The 20,996-nt window shown below is 36.5% G+C and overlaps 1 protein-coding gene across 3 annotated transcripts; it reads right to left on the bottom strand.

The window, feature by feature from the left end:
- Positions 1-2,511: 2,511 nt before the first annotated feature.
- LOC130737455 (B3 domain-containing transcription factor VRN1-like) lies at positions 2,512-7,320 on the bottom strand. Of its 3 annotated transcripts, none has more exons than XM_057589216.1 (9): positions 6,981-7,320; positions 6,788-6,894; positions 5,798-6,054; positions 5,116-5,466; positions 3,979-4,420; positions 3,780-3,904; positions 3,440-3,668; positions 3,117-3,220; positions 2,512-3,028 (listed from the first exon to the last, which is right to left on the bottom strand). In XM_057589216.1, exons 3-9 carry the CDS (start codon positions 5,879-5,881, stop codon positions 2,777-2,779), a joined length of 1,587 nt encoding a protein of 528 aa, XP_057445199.1. In that variant the 5' UTR covers positions 5,882-6,054; positions 6,788-6,894; positions 6,981-7,320; the 3' UTR covers positions 2,512-2,776. The 3 variants fall into 3 exon arrangements, with proteins under 3 accessions (XP_057445199.1, XP_057445200.1, XP_057445201.1); XM_057589217.1 differs by having other exon boundaries at positions 6,788-6,862; XM_057589218.1 differs by having other exon boundaries at positions 5,809-6,054; positions 6,981-7,319.
- Positions 7,321-20,996: the final 13,676 nt, after the last annotated feature.

Below are 20,996 nucleotides of genomic sequence, written 5' to 3'. Positions count from 1 at the left end.
GAGGCGCCAGTATCCATGTACCAAGTGCTGTCGGGAGGAGTGAGAGTCATGGTGTGCATGGCAGCCGCAATGTTAGTGGGTGCTGGGGAAGCACTAGCAGTGTATGCCTGCGGACGAGCACCGATGATGCCTGGCTGGCGCGGAGGACCGGTGGGGCGAGTCCACTGAGAGGTGGGATAAGGACATGGCGGCATAGCCCAAGGAGGAGGAGCCCAACTCCATGGAGTCCAAGATGGAAACTGAGGTGGCTGCCAGGGTGGGTTGGGAGCTGCAGTAGAGGAGCCGGATGAGCCATTGGACCTGGATCCCCCGCGCTGATCACGTCCACTAGAGCGACCCTGATTGCCGCGATTGCGACCAAATCCAGAACGATTGTTTGAGCGACCAGTTCCAGAACGGTTGGAGCGCTGCTGAGAGGAGTCATCAGAGGCCCTCGGGGACGAAGTATGCATAGCAGTGTGAGTGGTAGTGCTCTGCATTTTCGCCAGACCAGCCTCCTCAAGAGTGAGCATGGAGCGAGCATGAGAGAATGTGGGCAAGGGGATGCTTTGACGAATCAGTGTAGCAACACCGCGAAAGGGCTCAGTCAAACCAGAAACCAACTGGAGAACCAAACGATGATTGGTGACAGGAGCACCAACATTCCTCAGCTGATTAGATAGGTGTTTGAGGCGCTGACAGTAGGCAGAAACATTGGGAAAATCATCCATGCGAGTAGAGGAGAAATCCTGCTCGAGAGCAACAGCACGGGAGTTCTGGTTATCCTCAAAAATAGCAGTCAAACGATTCCATGTTTCCATAGCAGTGGAGCCTTTCTCCATGATTGTAGCAAGCAGATCAAAGGAAATGGTGGAGTAGATCCACTTAAGGACAGTAGAGTCAAGAGTTTGCCATTGTTCATAAGCCGGATCAGTCATAGCAGGACGATCCTTCCCAGGTTGGGGAATGATGTGGTGAATAACACGGGTGGCCCTAGCATGGGTCGCAAACAATTCAGCCCACATAGCATAATGATCCTTTTCTAACTCCAGGATAAAAGGGATGCTATTTTTGATATTGTTGACAGCGAGAGCAGGGTGGAACTCCGGTTTGCTTGAGGAAGGAGTTGGGGCAGCAACCACGGATGTTGTGGGTGTCTCATGATCCGATCCGGTGGAAGACATGGCTGCAAAACTCGAAAAAACAATTAAACAAGAGTGAAAGGTGAGTGAACCGGAAGGAGATAACCGGTCTGGGTGAACCAAGGGCCGTTGTTGGACCGTGAATATGGAACCCGCGTGACTGGGCTGTCACGGGTTTGAAAAAAAATTGCAGGAGGAAAGACCCGAATGAGAGGAAGCGGGTCTGGCTTGCTTGAGCGGCTCCTGGCGATGGGAACGGCGGCCAGAGGAGGAGGCGACGGCGCTGGGGCGTGCTGGAGGCAGAGACGCACTTGTGTGAGGAGGAGAAGAGGAGTGTTGCGTCTCTTACGGTTGCTGGGCACGGAGGAGCAGCGGCTGGTCCAAACAGTGGCGAGCACAGACGGTGGCAGTGACACACGCTGGTGGAGGAGCACTAGCGTGGGAGATGGACAGCAACGTAGAGGCAGCGCAAGGAACGGCGCGGCGCGGCACGGCGCGGCACGGCGCGGCACGGCGAGGAGCGGTGCGGCGTGAGAAGGAAAGGAAGCACAGATGTGCTTGGCCGGCAGCGGTGTGACCCAAGGGAGGAAGAAGGAGGCCGGCAGGGAAAAACAGAAGCGGAAGCAGTAGGGATCAGTTAGGTCGTGATACCATGTAAGAGAATAGTATGATTTGAATGGGTGCCATTCTCATTGATAGCAATAGGGTATAAATACAAAACTGAATATACAAAAGTCAAACTATTTCCTATTTTGCCTAGCTTAATTACAGGAATACAATCAATATAATTGCAGGAATAAATCATATTCTATCACTCTTGTTAACCATTACACATGTGTTAGTGAAGTTAATTTTCTGATAAACTACTGTAAAGATTATATTTAATTACACAACATTTTTCTTGAAATATTTTAATGTCAGGTTATTCTTTTACCATAACCGCTAGGCACTAGAGATTTTATAAATAAAAACTGGCATGACCAGGTAATTTTACTGTACTAATGAGATGATAAGGGAGGAAGAAGGTAATTTTACTGTACTAATGAGATGATAAGGGAGGAAGAAGGAGGCCGGCAGGGAAAAACAGAAGCGGAAGCAGTAGGGATCAGTTAGGTCGTGATACCATGTAAGAGAATAGTATGATTTGAATGGGTGCCATTCTCATTGATAGCAATAGGGTATAAATACAAAACTGAATATACAAAAGTCAAACTATTTCCTATTTTGCCTAGCTTAATTACAGGAATACAATCAATATAATTGCAGGAATAAATCATATTATATCACTCTTGTTAACCATTACACATGTGTTAGTGAAGTTAATTTTCTGATAAACTACTGTAAAGATTATATTTAATTACACAACATTTTTCTTGAAATATTTTAATGTCAGGTTATTCTTTTACCATAACCGCTAGGCACTAGAGATTTTATAAATAAAAACTGGCATGACCAGGTAATTTTACTGTACTAATGAGATGATATTTTGGAATTGCATCTTAGAGTCAGGGAAGGGGGATTTAAACACTTCAGATTAGAAAATAAACAAGAGGTAGAATGGAAAGTTTCATTCTACAAAGCAGGATGCACTTTTTCATACAGGACTAACTTAGTATTTGGGACACACAAACATCAGTGACCAAGAGCTCCATATATCAGTGACGTTTCAAGATATGAACTTCAAGCTCTGGATTTTCCTCCTCCTTGTTGATGAGTTCAAACACACAAACATCTCCACCTACAAGTTTACTTTCTCTTGCAAATTGTATCCAACCTTTAGACAACTTGCCTGAACCATATTCTGGATAATATATAAACTCCACAGGCCACAAATTTTCTTCAATCCTTAAATTTATGGTTTGTTTCTTCTCATTCAAGTACTCTCTGATGAAGGAAACGGGTACAGGCTGAACCAAATAATGAGAGATATGAGAAATAATGTGATGCGGGAAAAAAGATAGAGAAAAAAGAGTTTTGCAGCTTAAAAATCGTTACCGGTCTGTAGCCAAGTTTAATGACCGGCTTTAAACTGACAGTGAAAGAGGGATTCTTTGGGGTGTATTTCCAAGCTTCCCTCTGTGCAGTACTTGGCTCCCCACCTGTGGTATATATGGTAACAGAACCACTCAGCTCAGGGATGCACAATTTTGAAAAATCCATATTTGCATTATTACTTGAATAAACTTTACCATTTCAAAGGGAGGAGTAATAAGACAATAATTACTGATTGCGAGGGAGAAAATCACAACCATCAATTACTATGAAGATCAAATCAAATACTACAATAAAACTTTGAGATAAAGACAAAGTTAGATTACCTTGTGCAACTGGGAAGATCAATACTTTCAATGAAAGGGGTTCCCTTTTGGTCAGCTCAAAAACACAAATATTCCCCACTTTCAAATTGTTATCTCTTGCAAATTTCTTCCACCCACTACTAAATTTGAAGAGATTATAATGAACCTTCCAAGTTCTCCCATCCAACCTCTCAAGGCGGATATCCCTTTTCTTCTTTAAATATTGTCTAGCAAATTGTGATGGGATACTCTGGATTTATAATTTTTACAAGTTAGAAAATCTAGTATTTGAGCTCAAAGAAAAAAAAAAGATAATACAAAACTATCTTAACAGATAAAAGTGAAACAATCAAAAGCTCACCAAGGAATGTCTTTCAATACTGTAACGTTGCAGCTTAACCATGAAGGTGGCACCTTTAGATTTATTCAAAGCATCATTGATTGTAGAAGTTAACTGCTCTCCTTCAAGGCATTCAGTGCTTCTTCCTACATCATTTGAAACATTGAACAAAAAGGTTATGTTATGAAAACATGGCCTAAAAATCTAAGCTTGATATTACCTTCAACTTGGACTTTTTTACACTTTCTCAATTCAGGGCTTTTTCCAACACCTTTGCTTTTACCGGTTCTCAATTTCTGGCGTGGTTGAGAAAGTGACATTGGTGGTTTTGGTTTAGTCTTCTTGGGCGGCAGTATCTCATCACCAATCTGATCAGGGTTGTGCTCTTCACCTTGATTCTCATTTGAAGGATATTCTATTTCAAGGGTGCTCTTATCAAATATGTGTACCCCAAAATCAGAAGCATCCTTGAATTCAAACAATACCAAATGCCCATGATCAAGGGAGTAATATTTCACAAACTCTTTCCAACCCTTTTGGAACCAAAAATATGAATCATGTTTGCTCCAGTGTACCTCCCAACTAATGTTATCAGGGGCCTTGAGAAATACTGGGTTTGACATGCCACCACTGTATTTCTTCATGAAACCATTTGGAAGAATCTGCATAGAACTATATGTTAGCTTGCATCATGAATAAACTCAAAAAGAAAGAAAAAAAAATCCTTAAAATTTCTTCATTTTTGCAAACAAATTATAAATGGCCCACAACAAGACAGTTATACAGTTACAAGTTTAGGAAGGAACAAACTTGGTAGAGCTAATGGCACACACAACCATGCTACATTTGTCTGTGACAGAAAGTACTCAAAATAAATTACTAGATATAAGTATCCTAATGATGGTGTCCCCATGAAACAAAAGAGCAGTTCATGAACATGAAGGCAAGGAAGTGGTTGGAATCATGGTCATCCAGAACTTTCCATACTATGGCCTGCTCATACGACACAGGTCGATTTATACTGGATACACATATTCCTGCTGGCAGATATGCAAATCCCTGCTGTATTTTCTTTTTTTAAATAATGATACTAAGGATTTCCTGCTATTTCCTATAATAAAATTAGGGTCACTTCTTATATAGTGATCACTGAGATAGATAGACTCATCGGGAAGAGCAATTATGTTGCAAAAAGACACATCAAATCAAGAAGAAAAAACTAATTTGGGATGTGTATACTCCTCAACTACTTATCATGTGCAGTGTCTGTGACATTAGTATCTATCTCACAGTAAAAATTTCAAAGAAGAAAGAAAATGCACAAAAAGAAAGAGGAGATGAAGAAAAGAATGCTTACAAGCTCTCCAGCTTCAAGACATGGTGGTGTGATGATCCTAAAGAAATGGGTTGCTGAGTTCGGAATTTGCTTGTTACTGAGTGGATGGTATTTTATTTCAAGGGTGTTCTTGTCAAATATACGCACCTCAAACTTAGAAGGACCCTTGAATTCAAATAAAACCAAGTGCCAAACCATGTGCCCTTGATCAAGGGAGTAAAGTTTCACAAATTCCTCCCAAACATTTTGTAACCAAATATCTGAATCTTGTTTACTCCAGTTTATCTTCCAGCTAATATTATCAAGAGGCTTGAGAAATACTGGATTTGACATTTCACCATTGTATTTCCTAGTGAAAGCATTTGGAAGTTTCTGCACAAAACAACTTACTATAAGCATGCATATTATTAAATCAAGAAGAGCCTCGTCCCAAAATTCAAAACCAGAAAACAACACAGTGAGCTACACCCAGAATTTCTAACACCAAATTTCATCTCCAAATCTCACAAAAACATTTTCAAGACAAAATGGTGTACTCAAACTAAACCCCAGCCTACTACTCATCCCTGCACGACTCAATCACCTCACTCTGAAATACCCTTCTCCCTTTCAGCTTCAAAAAGGATCTTTGCTCTCAACAGAGAAAATAGAAAATTGCACATAAACAAACAAAGGAAGAGGAGATGAATAAAATAATTCTTACAAGATTTCCACCTTCAATACTTGTTGTGGTGATGATCTTAAAGAATCGGATTGGAGAGTTCTTATCTTGCTTGTTGGATGCCATGGATGTTGGGACTATAGAACTAGAAGCTCTCTCTCTTTCAGTCTCAGACAAGGATTTTAACCAAGAGAATCAGATGGGTAAGACTTGAGATGGGAAAACTTCACTCTTTCAATGAAATCTTGTCTGGTTTGAACTCTTTCAATGACAGTTACTTTGCAAATGCAGCTAGCTAGCTGTGATCAGAAACATGAAAACATGAAGAGGATTTTGGATGAGACAGAATCAACTTTGTTACATTTAGTCATTCACATAATCAAGAGTCATTTTCATGTAATCAGAGAGAGGACTAATAATGTTCAGAAATGTTTGCATGAAGATGGCAAAAAGGTTGGAGTTGCATGAAAGTGGCAAAAAAAGGAGAAATTGAAAGAAAGTAACTTCAGCTCTTACTCTCACCAGTGTAATTTTTCAAACGAAGAGCACAAACTAATAAAGAGAGTAATTGCAAAAAACACTTTCATTGTCTCAAACATATATAAATTTTTTATTTTAGTAATTAACTACACATGTACTATGTATGTACAAACGCACTTACATTGTAACAAATAAATACATGTCTTTCTCTGTTACCAACAAACACAAAACTGAATCCAACATTATCACCAAACAGAAATCAATTTAAATAGTTTAAGATATTCACCTAACCATAAAAATAACATCATCCAAAAAATTCTAATTACAATATTGTAAACTAAATACTAAACAAAAACTGAAAATAACACAAATAATTAAAAAAAATTAAAAATTAGGGGATGGCTATTAGTGCATTCTTGAACTGTTCCAAAACTTGTGAAGGGAAAAAAATTGTAACTTGCATCAGGAATGATGTGGGAAAAAAAATTATCCACAAAAATATTGTTCTATTAACAAAATGTAACTTAAACTAAAAAAGATATATATACTAACCCATATCAGTTCTTTAGATGTTTCCTACCATCCCTTTCAATTCCCTCTTCTGAATGTCATATACCAGCCAATATTCTGTTCACAAGGCCCACAAAAATCTTGGTTACCTGTAGAGTGGAAAGAGCACTTGGCTGTCTCAAAAAGAGAAAATTGGAGAAGATGAAGTTGTAGAGAGGAAGAGGAGATTGGTTACCTGCAGAGTGGAGGAGGAGTAGTGCTTCTTGTTTGAGAGCCTGCTGTGATCCTCTCGAGGCTTTGCTTTTGTTCAGAGAAGGTACTAGACACGTTTGGAGAGTTTGTGTGCTCTTCTTACACGGTCTTTGCCTGCTGTGCAAATCTGGCCTTTCCCTGCTTTTTCTCTTTTAAGAAGAGTCAATATTAATATAATGAAAGCTTCCTTGTCTCTTGTTGCAGGACAGATAATAAGTCTGCATTGAACTACTATTATGAATGTTGTCAAAATGAAATTCAAGTCTCTTTCATGAATGCACGTACTGCAACAAAACAGAGTTCCATCTCTCTCAATTTCCTCTTCCATGCTCTCTTCTTTTACTTTGTCTTTCACACCTTTCTTACACATCTGCAAATTGCTCTATTTAGACCATCCACAATGGATGGTTGAATTGATTGTGTAATGTTTGTTGAAGGGGTTTAGTGGTTGTTGAAGTTGGTTGAAAGGGAAGAGAGAGAAAAAAATTGTTGAAGATTTTCAACAAAATTAAAGAGCCTGCGGTGTGCCACGAGGCGCGAGGCCAGTGGCCACCGCAGGCGTGTGTAGAACACGCGCAGACAAGGCGCGCTGCAGGAAAGAGAATTTTTTTTTCCTCCTGCCACGTGGCTTCCTCTGATTGGTTGCTCCAGATTTCGTTTTTCCTTATCTTTTGAACTCAATTATTTCATCAAAAAAAATATTTTCTGAAAAAAAAAATTATACCAAAATTCATGATTTTTTTTTCTCTATAAATAGAGACTTGGTTCGTTTGATTTGGACACAGAAAAAAAAACCAAGTTTTTTCACTCTCTTATTATCTCTCCCACCATCTTATTTATCTATCTATTAGCATTTGTATTGAAATGGATCCCAACAATCACCATTTCAACACCCAGAATTCTTCAAACAACCTATTTTACAACCAAAATCACAACAACTATGAAGATCCAAATCAAATTTCTTACCAACGTCCTCAAAATCCAAACTATTATCAAGTCCCACATCAAATCTCCAACCAACGTCCTCAAAATCCAAACTATTATCAAGTCCCACATCAAATCTCCAACCAACGTCCTTGAAATCCAAACTATTATCCAGATCCAAATCAATATTCGTACCAACCTCCTCAAAACATACAAAATTTTAACCAGTCATCAATTGTTCCAAACTCTCATCCATCTTATGGATCTGTGAGATATTCATCTCAAACACCCCAGTCTAATGGTTATATGCCAGTGGTTCCTGAAAATTTTCCGAGTGTTGATGTACCGGAATTTCCGGAATTTTCAACACAAGTCAATCTTGGTGGCGGTTCAGCTGATAATGAAGTCAATGAAATCACTCCTAAGAGCAAAAAAGCCCATTCACCCGCATGGAACACTGCACAAAATCTAGTGCTAATTAGTGGGTGGATTAATTGTGGAACAAACAGTGTTGTCGGAAGAAACCAGAAAGGAGAAACATTTTGGAGAGATATTGCTGAGTATTGTAATGAGCATTGCTCATTCGATCCTCCGCGCGATTGGGTTACCTGCCGAAACCGTTGGAATTATATGAACACAAGACTGGGTAAATGGATTGGCGCTTATGATAGCGCTAAGCGTGAGCACCGAAGCGGTTGGTCGGAGGATGATGTTATCGCAAGAGCGCAGGAATTATTCGCAAGTGGGAAGATTGGTCAATTTACTTTGATGGAAGAATGACGCGTTCTCCGTGATCAACCACGTTTTTGTAGTCAGGTAGGAGGAAATAGTGGCTCGAGAAGTAGTGGATCTAAGAGATCACACGACAGTGATGCAAGTGGCTCAAACTCTATAGGATCAATTCCTCGTCCAATGGGTAGGGAGGCAGCTAAAAAAAAGAGTAAAAAGAAAATTAGAGAAGATGCCGACGAGGAGGTGGACAAAGAGTGGGATTCTTATATCCAATTCAAGGAGAAAGAGCTTGAACGATTGGACAAGATAGCATCGGTGCAAGCAGAGACTAACGAATTGATTAAAGAGAAGACTAATGCGATGAAAGAGAAGACTAATGCTAAGAAAATTAGTATGTATCTAAAGCTAACTTCGGAAGAGCATCTCAATGACCGTAAGAAAGAGTTGTTAGAGCAGTTGTCCAAAGAGCTATTTGGAAATTAATTTCAAGCGAGTCTTTGTCTGTATTCGGTCAAACTTGTCAGTGGTGTGAAGTCTGTAGTGTTTGCTTTAATGTTTGCTTTAATAATTTTCAAGTGGTGACAGCTATGTAATGTTTGCTTTAATGTATGGGTAACTGTGTTTGAATATGTACCACTCAATTCGAATCTTGTCCTTTTCCGATAATTAACTCTGGTTGATAACTTATTTCAAATCCACCAGTGGTGTCAAGTCTGTAGTGTTTGCTTTAATAATTTGCCAGTGGTGTCAAGTCAGTAGTGTTTGGCTTTAATAATTCTCGGGTAACTGTGTTTGAATATGTACCACTCAATTCGAATCTTGTCCTTTTCCGATAATTAACTCTGGTTGATAACTTATTTTAAATCCACCAGTGGTGTCAAGTCTGTAGTGTTTGCTTTAATAATTTTCCCGTGGTGTCAAGTCAGTAGTGTTTGGCTTTAATAATTCTCGGGTAACTGTGTTTGAATATGTACCACTCAATTCGAATCTTGTCCCTTTCCGATAATTAACTCTGGTTGATAACTTATTTCAAATCCGGCACTCAACCACCATTCAATGTACCTACTTATATGGACTCATAGATCCATTGATGTACCAATATCCCAAATCTCTTCCAATCTACTTCAAATTTCACAAAAAATGGATTCATCTAATTGTCCTTTTGATCTTGCAGCATACATTCAAAATAGTCAAATTGAAGAAGCTTATGTACTCAACCGATTTAGAGAGCGTCGAAGAAAAATTCGAGAAGATACTGCACCTCGTAGTAGAAAATATCTCGGTAGAGATCATACAACGACAAACCAGAGGCTAATTGACGACTACTTTGCCAATGAGCCTACATATGATGATGCAATGTTTCGTCGTCGGTACCGGATGCAAAAACATCTTTTCCTTCGAATCGTTGATGACCTTTCAAGTAGTGATAACTACTTCACCCAACGCGTTGATGCAGCCAATAAACAAGGTATATCACCCTTAGCAAAATGTACCACAACAATGCGAATGTTAGCATATGGTGTGGCAGCAGATGCGGTCGATGAGTACATCAAAATTGGAGGTACTACAGCATTAAAGTGTTTACGTAGATTCTGTAAAGGAATCATACGATTGTATGAGCAACAGTACCTGAGAGCACCAACCCAAGAAGACCTGCAAAGAATACTACATGCTAATGACATGCGGGGGTTCCCAGGCATGATCGGGAGTATTGACTGCATGCACTGGGAGTGGAAAAATTGTCCTAAAGCATGGGAATGTCAATTTACTAGAGGGGATAAGGGAACTACAACAGTTATTCTTGAAGCAGTTGCAACTTATGACCTATGGATCTGGCATGCCTTTTTTGGATGTCCTGGAACGTTGAACGACATAAACGTTCTAGATCGGTCACCAGTGTTTGATGACGTGGAACAGGGAAAAGCTCCAGCTGTGAATTTCTTTGTGAATCAACGTCCCTATAATATGGCATACTATCTAGCCGATGGTATCTATCCTTCTTATCCAACTTTCGTCAAAACGATTAGACTTCCTCAAAGTGAACCCGATAAGTTATTTGCAAAAGTTCAGGAGGGATGTCGGAAGGACATCGAACGTGCATTTAGAGTTCTTCAAGCTCGTTTTAAAATCATCCGTGAACCAGCTCGCTTGTGGGACATAGATGACTTGAGTATCATTATGAGGTCATGCATCATATTACATAATATGATTGTCGAGGATGAACGAGATTCATATGCTCAACGTTGGACCGATTTTGAGCAATCTGGGGAAGGTGGATCTATTACACAGCAACCATACTCGATCGAGGTTTTACCCGCTTTTGCAAATCATGTGCGTGCTAGATCCGAGTTGCGTGATTCAAATGTTCATCATGAACTGCAAGCAGATCTAGTGAAGCACATTTGGGCAAAGTTTGGAATGTCTCAGGATTGAAGATGATTTGTATCGTACTAATTACGTTATTTGTGTGTTGTGTGCTTAGTTTTTCCTTGTCTTGCATTTTAAGATATTGTGTGCTTAGTTTGTTGTCTTGCATTTTATTTTAAGAAAATAAAATAAATTCTTGTATGCTTAGTTTGTTGTCTTGCATTTTAAGTTAAGAAAAAAAATATAGTCTATATTTAAAAAAAAAAATTGTTAAGTGTTTATTGTTTTAATTTAATTTAAATCAATAATTGTAATTTTATGTAATTATAAAAACAAAAATATAAAATTAAATAAAAATGTGAAATAAAAAAGTGGTGGGGTAGGGTGAGTGGTGAGTGGTGGGGTAGGGTGTTGAGAGTTAAGTAAAACCATTGGAGTGGGTAATTGTTGAGAGTTTGTTGAAATGGAGATAGAAGATGATGTGGAGTGTTGGGAAGAGAAAAAGTGGGGTAGGAAAGGGTTAAACAAAACATTTTTTGTTTAACCATTGTATATGGTCTTAGTTCGTATCACCCATCACGTGATATAGGCACCTCTTTTCTTTTTGCAGCTCGTTGACCCATTTTCACTTTTGCCATTTTTTTTTATTTTTTTTGTGTTTGTTTAAAGGAGATAATGATAATAATAATGGAAAAAGAATTATTATATACATCTATATTCACATGAACTAAAGCGAATAGAGAATGAGATGATTTTTAGTGTGACGCCCGGGGCCGACGAGGGCGGGGAGTGATCGCCGGTGCTGAGGCACGGACAAGGAGCGACTCCTGGCAGGCTTCTAGGCGGAGGGGCACATGAATGAACCGATCTCACACCCGAACAAGAGGTATTCCGAGACTGTATAGGGATGGACTATACAGTTGAGGAGGGCATAAAAGATTTGATTGGTACTACTCATGACAACAAGTTGCAACTTCTTTTCGGGAGCCCAACTGATAAGAACTCCATGGTTAAGTGTGCTTGCCTTGGAGCAATATCGTGATGGGTGACCTCCTGGGAAGTTTTCCCGGGAAGTGCGCGAGTGAGGACAAAGCGCACTGAAAAGACTCGTGTTGTTACCGTGAGACCAGTCGTCAAGTCAGGATGTTACATTTAGATTGTTTGGTTGCAAAGAAAGTGAAAATAAAGTGAAAGAAAAAATAAAGATATATGGGTAAAATGACATAAATATATGCTTATAAAAAATGACATCCATATCATTAATTAAAACTACAATATAAGAGTCCCCTTTTAACCACAATCACTCCCCTCGCACAACCAACTCTCTCCACCATTACTCCTCACCACCAACCCCATTACTCTCCACCACCAACCCCATTACTCCCTCTCCATTCCTCCCTCCCTACACCATAAATATACTTACATCTTCCATTACTCCTCACTCCACCATAAATATACTTACATCTTCCATTACTCCTCACTCCACCATCACTCTTCTTCTCCTTCCCTTGTTGCAAATGAACATTTTCCCTTGCAAACGCTGAACCAACCCAACTGCCGGCTCTCGTCCTCTCATTCCTGACACCGCTGGCCCCATCCAAGTCGCCTTTGCCCATTGCAGATCCACCACCGATGGACCCCTCCTTCCATCTCAAGAATTTGTCTTGCGCGTCCTCCAAGATGACACCGATCCTGATTTCCACTCCAATTGGATTTCAGCCCTGCAATTAGGCGGATCTGCAACTTCTCTGGGCGCAATCACTCACAATCTCAATGCTGAAAAGGTAGATCACGTCGTCGCTGTTATCAAATCCTGCACTCCCAATGGGTTCGGAGCTGCGACAGTTACCCTCAAAGTATTTTTTTCTTCCTCCTTTTGTAACCATATATCGTGTTTTCATGTTATTCACTTACATTCATCTGAGTTTGAATTTCAAGATCCTACGGGCACTGTCGGTGCTAGTATCCATCGCAAGGTCTTCACTGAAAGCGAATTTGCGAAGGACATAACTGTTGGATCTGTTCCGCTTCTCCAAAAGGTTTATCTCTAAAGACTTGATCTGTTTTGCTTCTCCAAAAGGTTTAACTCGAAAGACTTGAACATTATTCCCAATTTTTTGGACAACTTTGGTGTGCGTGGAATCTCACTTTATAGAATTCTTCGCTATTCTTGCATGTTGTTGTGTTTTATCTTGCAAACTCTACTTGTTATCCGAATATAACATTGCACAACATAGTCAAGGTATTTTCAAAGGACTGTGGACTCCATTAGGACAAGTGTTGCCTGCAAGCTCAGGGACATCACAGAAGATTGACATCGACTTCGAAGACGACTTCGCATACATCACAAAAGATTGATAATACATAGTTGTAATTGCGTATTGTGTCAGATTCTATTTTTTGGCTTATTTATGTTATTTTATAACCCTCTGGTAAGTGCATAATTGATGCACTTTATGTGTGTCTTTCTAAGCTTCATTATATACACTTTTGTGCTTAATTTTTATGACTTAGCCATGTTTTAACCATTTGTTCTTATTTGCTTTATTCATGGAAAAATGCTTAATTCTACACTTTTAGTTTCTGTGACTGTTTTGCTAGAAGAGGTTTAATCTGGATCTACAAATACTCAAATAGGGCGAATAATATATCGTTGGAAAGCTAACTCAAAGCCTACATCTTTCATGTTCAGAAAGAGTCGCAAATCAGCCTCTAACGGGGTCATTATTTCTTTGCAAAATTTTTGTCTCGAATCCTGCGATCCGGAACAGTCTACACTAAAATGATCATATCTTGGGCTACAGACATCCGAATTATGATCCGATTAAAGGACCACAAAGCTGACTTAAAGGGATACAACTCTAATGTTTACCTCAATAGAATATTCATATGTTTTGTGGGACCCACGAACACCTGAGTGTTAAGCAGCTTACTCTTTTCTGTTGGCCCGATTTTGTGATGATTTAGATAACAAAGATTGTTACTTGGAGGACAAGTCTATTTATTAGTATAAATAAGTGAGGTTTAGACTTTTGTTAGACTACCTCACCACCTAACCTCACTTCACCACCACCTCCTATCTCTCCCTCTTTTCTGGTATGAGTTTGTCACGACCCAAAATCCTAAGCCGTGACCGGCGCACAGACTATCACCTTAGCCTGGCAAGCCTATTAACCAAAACCCACTTTCCAAAATGATTTTCCAAAATTATACATGTTTACTATTATTTACAAAAAAGAATCTTTCTTGTAATATCAATATCTCCAAAATAATAAAATATATCAATTGAAGTTTATCATAACTAGAACTCCAAGAATACACAAATTCCAAATCTAGCACTAAAGTGCTAATTCTTAAATTAAAACAATAAATAATAACTCAAACTGAATTTCCCCAAGACTCCCCTATAGCTGCAGAATAGCAAAGAGCAACAAAGACACAAATATGACCACCTGCCAAATGAGGCCTATAAACGAATGAGCCGAATGATCTGAACCTGACAACAGTCTGCTACTTAGTTTCCTGAGAATCTGTGGAGGGAAAATAATGAATGGGGTAAGTCACAAAGACTTAGTGAGCAATCAACAACCGCCACGAACAGGAAGGCGAAACATTAGAGGCATGATTTTTTCGCTCTCAACTCAGTTTAGATAATCACTATCACCAACAATATTTGTTCAAACCATTTCAATGCTAAAAGTACTGAAACTCAAAAAGATCATAAATAATCATGTCAAATAGATAAGTTAAAATCATGTCAATAAATGAAGACATTTAAAATCTGAAATTTAATGTAATAGGGTCACACGTGTAGAACCGTGAGGCGGCTCCATCTCGCTGATAGCCCTCTCCTCCTAAGGGATGACCTCTCTGATAGGGGCGGCTCCATCTAGCGGATAACCCTTTCCTTTCTCAAGTCACATCGTGTCATCGGGGGAAGCTACATCTCGTTGATAGCCCTTTCCTCTTAAGGATTATCTTATCCAAGAGGCGGCTCCATGTAACGGATAGCCCTCTCCACCCGAAATCATGTCATATCTCATCAATCTCATCGGGGGAAGCTACATCTCGTTGATAGCCCTTTCCATGCACTGACGGCTCCATCTAACGGATAGCCCTCTCCTCCCGGAATCAAACTAGCTAGGTGCACCTAGGTCGTTACCTCCGCTAACGGCTACGGGGTTCTATCAAGGATCCCCAAAAAAACAGTTCCTCAAACCATATCAAGTCTCATCAACAGTCTCAAAATCAGTTTTCGAATGCTCATCATAGCTTTTCAAAATAACATTTTCAACATCAACTTTTCAATGCTCATCAAAGCGTTTCAAGTTCACAATCTCAATTTCACATAATTTCAAAATTAAACCAATGTCATTCTCTTCTCATATCAATTCATAAAACATGCTCAAACTCAACTTCATAAAATCAGCTTTCAAAGTTCAAGAATGATAGTCAAACATATAAAAACATGTTTCCCCAATTTAGATAAATAGGCAATATGATAAAGTAATTAAATCAGTTATAAGACTGTTAAAAATATGTCATAGCAGTTGAAAACCACTCACAGTTACGAAGAACCAACACGATTGCTCTCTACAACAGCGCGACAACCAAACGAACGACTAACCGGCAGATCTGAACACCAAAAATCAACTTCAAACCATCAGCAACAATTATCTTATGTCGTACTTCCCGTGAGCAACTATGAAATCCCCAATTATGTACCCAAACCCCTTAAAAATATCCTACTCAAGTCTAACATATACTATAATATCATTCTTTAAATTTATAAGTGATAGATATACCTCAATGAAATAGGAAGAACAATTCTGCAGGAGTGGATATTCTTCTCCTTCCTTAGAGCACAAACCCTAACCCTCAAAATTATCCCAAAAGCACTTCCACTTAAAATATTCCATCATGGGTGTCTATTGGTATCGGGAAATTGGTGTGGAACTTGCAGTGAAAAAGAACAAAAGATGAACAAGAATTTGTGGGAGATAATCAATTGCTTGCTCTCTGACGCAGAGCCAAAACGAGAGAGAGAATATAAGGTTTAGATAGAAAAGTAGTGGGTAGATGGGGTAGTATTACGTGGTTTTGTTTTAAGAATTAGGGAATTGTTTTTTTTTTTCATTAAGAACTAGTGTTTTTTACCCGCGCGTTGCACGGAGAATTTGTCTATTGTATTTGATACATCGATCAATATTTTAAACTATAATAATTTTAAGATACTAAGAATGTAAGAACAATCATAATAAAGATGCAGATATTTAAAGAGCATAAATTTAGACACTCAATTCTAGTGTTTTGTAAGCATACATTGAATTAACTAATATAAAATTTTTGAAAAACAAAGGAGTTAATATGCCAAAATCTTTAAGTTTTGTATATGTAAGGTATAACTGAATTTTGTTTGCGAAGATGTATACTTGACATATAGGGTGTTGTTTTTGTGGTTTAGATATGTAACTATACATAAATATATAATTATTGTTTAAATTATTAAAATTACACTTAAGTTATAGGAAAATGAAATTATATTTTTTTTAACTCGTACAAATTTTCATTTTTCATGTGAAATGTTCCTCCCTGTGACATCTCGTAACTCTAATATGTTAGCACTAATAAATTTAGGTCATAAATTTATAGTACATATGTATTTGATCTTCAAGTTCTTGTTTGAATTGTCAAGAGCCTCTCTTGGTGGCTCAAGGAGGGGACCTTCAAGACCCTTTAAAATAAAAGCAAATCCATTGGTCAATGTTGAAAAATGGCAAAGTTTCCTCTTTGGTGAAGAATCCACCAAATTCTTATTGGCCGGACCAATTTTCCCCAATGCTTCAAAGATTGAGACATACCTCCTAGAGTTTGAAATAAGGTGGTTAGTTAAGCTTAAATATCACCCAAAAGCAAACCTAGAGTCTGATATTTGAAAAAACTGAAATATCACTTTTCACAGGGCATGGCCTCAAATAAACCATTTCTCAAAAGTTGTTATAAAACAAAACCTTAAATCTCAATCAAAGCTTGAATGAAATATTCACACTCAGATCGAATACATCCAATAATTTTTTTTCCACAACTAACTACGACAGATGATTCATACAATTGAATAAAACTATAACTCCCCATGGGTATTTTTTTTACCGAGTAATTTCAACAAAAATGAATGTAGACTATAGAGTTTATATTGATTTATGAATTTAAATTCCATTTAAAAAATTATTAAGAAATATTTATCTTTGTAGAAAATCTGTTGGTTCTTATAACCTTCTAAATTTATGCTTCATCTTATATTGGCAATCTCTGTCTAGTAAGCACCAAATATAAGCATATATTTAAAATTAACTAAATTCATTCTCAAACAAAATCCAAAATGGAAGCACCGACTATTGGATTATTGGTACAAAGGAATCTAATGGAAGCATGTATACATTGCTCGTATTGTTCCTACAATTTTAAAAATCTTTGAGAGCACCCTGTGTGAAGGAAACCTCATAACATTTCCCTGCCATGTATCTCATTCACAACAACCTGTATACAACAGAACCAATAATGGTAAGCATGGAGATTCTAACATGCTGATATAGAAATAAGTTAAAAAGTTTTTTTAAATGATGCACTATTTTGATATTTCCAGTTGAATTGATATGTTTTCGAGGACAGCTAATTCTGCCTAAGGAAAAACTTTCATAATTGCCATGAAAATTTAAAGGTACCTATCATAATGAGATCCTACTTGTGGTTAGTTGGTTTTTAGATCGATTAAAGCTATGTCAACCAAGTTAATGTGGTAGATTACTATCAATGATAGTTGAAGTTGAATTTTTTTGATAGATTGCTAACAATATAAATGAAAATTTTCACAAACTTCAAAACTTTTGGACTGCAACTTCCAACTGTGCTTCTTGGGACAGATTCAAATATTCTCTTAGCGGCAGTTAGAGCATAGGGGGACTTACTTCGTTTGGAGATGCATCAGCCACATGAAAATTTTCATTCAGCTCAAAAATCGATACTTCAAGGCTCAAGTGTGTGGCTATCACCATCATGAGCAAAGTTCATTAGCAAATTCAAAAAAACTGGGTGACCAAATGTAACACCATCATAACGAACACTTGTCACACAATGTCACAACGAATGTCCATATTTTTTTCCTGTAGAAAAGAGATAAGAAATCAATGCTCTGCAATCAGGAGGGAGACAAATCACCATTCAATCAGAAATGTGAAGAAAGTCAAGTTATGACAGATCCACCAAGTAACATTTGTAGGGAATCGGGGTAACATGTAGTGCATAATCTGAAACTGATATTACATCATTACTAACAATGATAATTCGTCCTCAAATATTTTCAGGTTGGCATGGAAAATTGGTATCTTTACATACAAATAAAGAATCAAAACATTTGCTTTAAATCATAAGTATAAAGACTTACCTTGCCTACATACTCACAAACTGTAATTGAAGCTCTCATAATAGAATATTGTTGCGAGGATAGTTCATGGGAAGTACAGATTAGGGCAGTTGCAACAATAGTATCATGGACATGGCTAAAAATACCTGATCTCAAGATGTAAGATGAATCCAATTAATTGGGGTCCAACTCAAAAAAAAAAAAATACATGATGAAAAATTCACTGAAGTAATTCAAACCTAATAAGAAAATAAACTACAAAATCACTTATAGATGAGGAAGTTTTCTTATCCCTCATCAAATCCAAAAATCTCAATAACAAGCAACTCAAGTGAGAAACATAGAGTACATAAATCAAATAAAAATTTAAATTTCACATAAAATTAAATAAAGTAGATTCACATAAAGGAGACTCACATGATTAAAACAATATCTCCAGCTTCAAAAGTCGACCCTCTTCAAAAATCCATCAAATACTACTCGTCATGGGTACGATTTAGCTTAGTTGTTGAATCAGACATTCAAATAGTATAATTAGGGCTTGAAATATTGATCAAATGAAAGTTTCAATACATAAATTATTGACTCAACATTTAATAGAAACATAAAATTAACAAAAAAAAAAGGAACCATAATTTGTGCTATCACGTTCAAATAGTATAATCATAATTCATCATAGAAGCATGGAGAACCTTGGGCGACTTGAGACTTACAAAAGGGAAAACAAAAGAGCATATAAGAATCAGATTTAGAGAATAAAATAGACTTGGATGATAAAAATCATTCTAACAAATATATCAAAAGAGGATGAGGAAAATAATCTAATTACTCAACAACATTTATGTCAAACACTTACACAATTATCAACTTATACAATTATCAACACCACATGAAGCAAGTTGCATACTTGAGTGATCTTCCTCATTTTTTCTCCATGCCAACCGGTTCACAGTAGAGACATATAGGGGAGGAGATGGCTGATGCAGTATTAGTAAGGAGTAATCTAGGTAAATCTTAGATAATTAAGACAAATCTTTTAAAATTTTATTATTTTATGAAAAAAATTCTCAGATTTAAAATTACCTTTGAAAAATCGGTTTCAAGATGTGTTATGGAAATAAATTTTAGGTGTAGATAAAGTTTATTTTTAGAGTATTAATTAAATTAAATTTTATGTTATTTTTATTGAATTTTCGGATTTTTATTTAATTAAGGATTTTATAAGTTTTTATTGTGATTTGGTAGTTTTTATTAATTAATTTTTATTGAATTTTTAGTTTTTTATTTAATCTACGTCAACAAATCTTTTAAAATTTTAATATTTTATGAAAAAAGTTTCTCAGATTTAAAATTACCTTTGAAAAATCGGTTTCAAGATGTGTTATGGAAATAAATTTTAGGTGTAGAAAAAGTTTATTTTTAGAGTCTTAATTAAATTAAATTTTATGTTACTTTTATTGAATTTTCAGATTTTTATTTAATTAAGGATTTTATAAGTTTTTATTGTGATTTGGTAGTTTTTATTAATTAATTTTTATAATATTTTTATTTAATTTTTAGTTTTTATTTAATCTACATAAATATTATATAATTAGGGTAATTTTAATATTTTATGAAAAAATTTCTTAGATTTAAAATTACCTTTAAAAAATCGGTTTCAAGATTTGTTATGGAAATAAATTTTAGGTACATTATATGCTCTAATTTAATCTAATATAATAATTTAACAAATCTAATTTAACAATATGACGTTTTGTTTGGTTTCAAAAAAAATTGACGTTTTATTTGATAGCTCCTTTTCAATTTTCTATTTATATAATTATTAATGTTTCCCACCAATCTGTATCAATTTTTTTCTTCTTGTTTATTTTATTATAAACATCCAATTATAAGGTTATTATGACCCAACGTGATTTTCATGTTTCTGGTATTCTATCTTTCAAAGATTGTTTATTTTATTATAAACATCAACTCTTAATGGTATTATCAGGCCACGTGAGATAAAAAAATATAATAAATTTTTTGGATGATTTGGTTTGAAATCAAAATAGGTCAAGATTGATAAAAATCTAGCAAATCACAATAAAAACTCATAAAATCCGGAATTAATTAAAAATCTGAAAATTCAATAAAAATACCATAAAAAATAATTAATACTCTAAAAATAAATAATAATGTAAATTCAGATAAAATACAGAAATAAACAACATAAATCCTAATCAAATCTAAAATTTAAAAATGTATTAAATAAAAATAGATAAAAACTATCAAAATCTAGCAAATCACAATAAAAACTCATAAAATCCGGAATTAATTAAAAATCCGAAAATTCAATAAAAATACCATAAAAATTAATTAATACTCTAAAAATAAATCAAAAATAAATTAAGATAAAATCAAGAAATAAAAAACCTAAATCCTAATCAAATCTAAAATTTAAAAATGTATTTTTTTATTAAGGAGAAATAAGGTAAGGAAAAATCAGGGCACATGTGGCAAGTGGGGCCAAGGAGAAAGAGCTTACATGTAAAATATTAGGTGAGAATTAATCTGGGA

Source organism: Lotus japonicus, chromosome 2, assembly GCF_012489685.1.
Source record: "Lotus japonicus ecotype B-129 chromosome 2, LjGifu_v1.2".
NCBI classification, from domain to species: Eukaryota; Viridiplantae; Streptophyta; class Magnoliopsida; order Fabales; family Fabaceae; genus Lotus; species Lotus japonicus.
The sequence above is the reverse complement of the archived record's forward strand: the minus strand, read 5'-3'. Positions and strand labels throughout refer to the sequence as shown.

Coding starts and splice junctions, on each gene's coding strand:
- LOC130737455 (XM_057589216.1), bottom strand. CDS start 5,881: ATGGCATCCAACAAGCAAGATAAGAACTCTCCAATCCGATTCTTTAAG. Junction 3,669..3,779: donor GTATTGAAAGACATTCCTTG/GTGAGCTTTTGA, acceptor TTATAAATCCAG/AGTATCCCATCACAATTTGC. Junction 3,221..3,439: donor GATCTTCCCAGTTGCACAAG/GTAATCTAACTT, acceptor TATATACCACAG/GTGGGGAGCCAAGTACTGCA.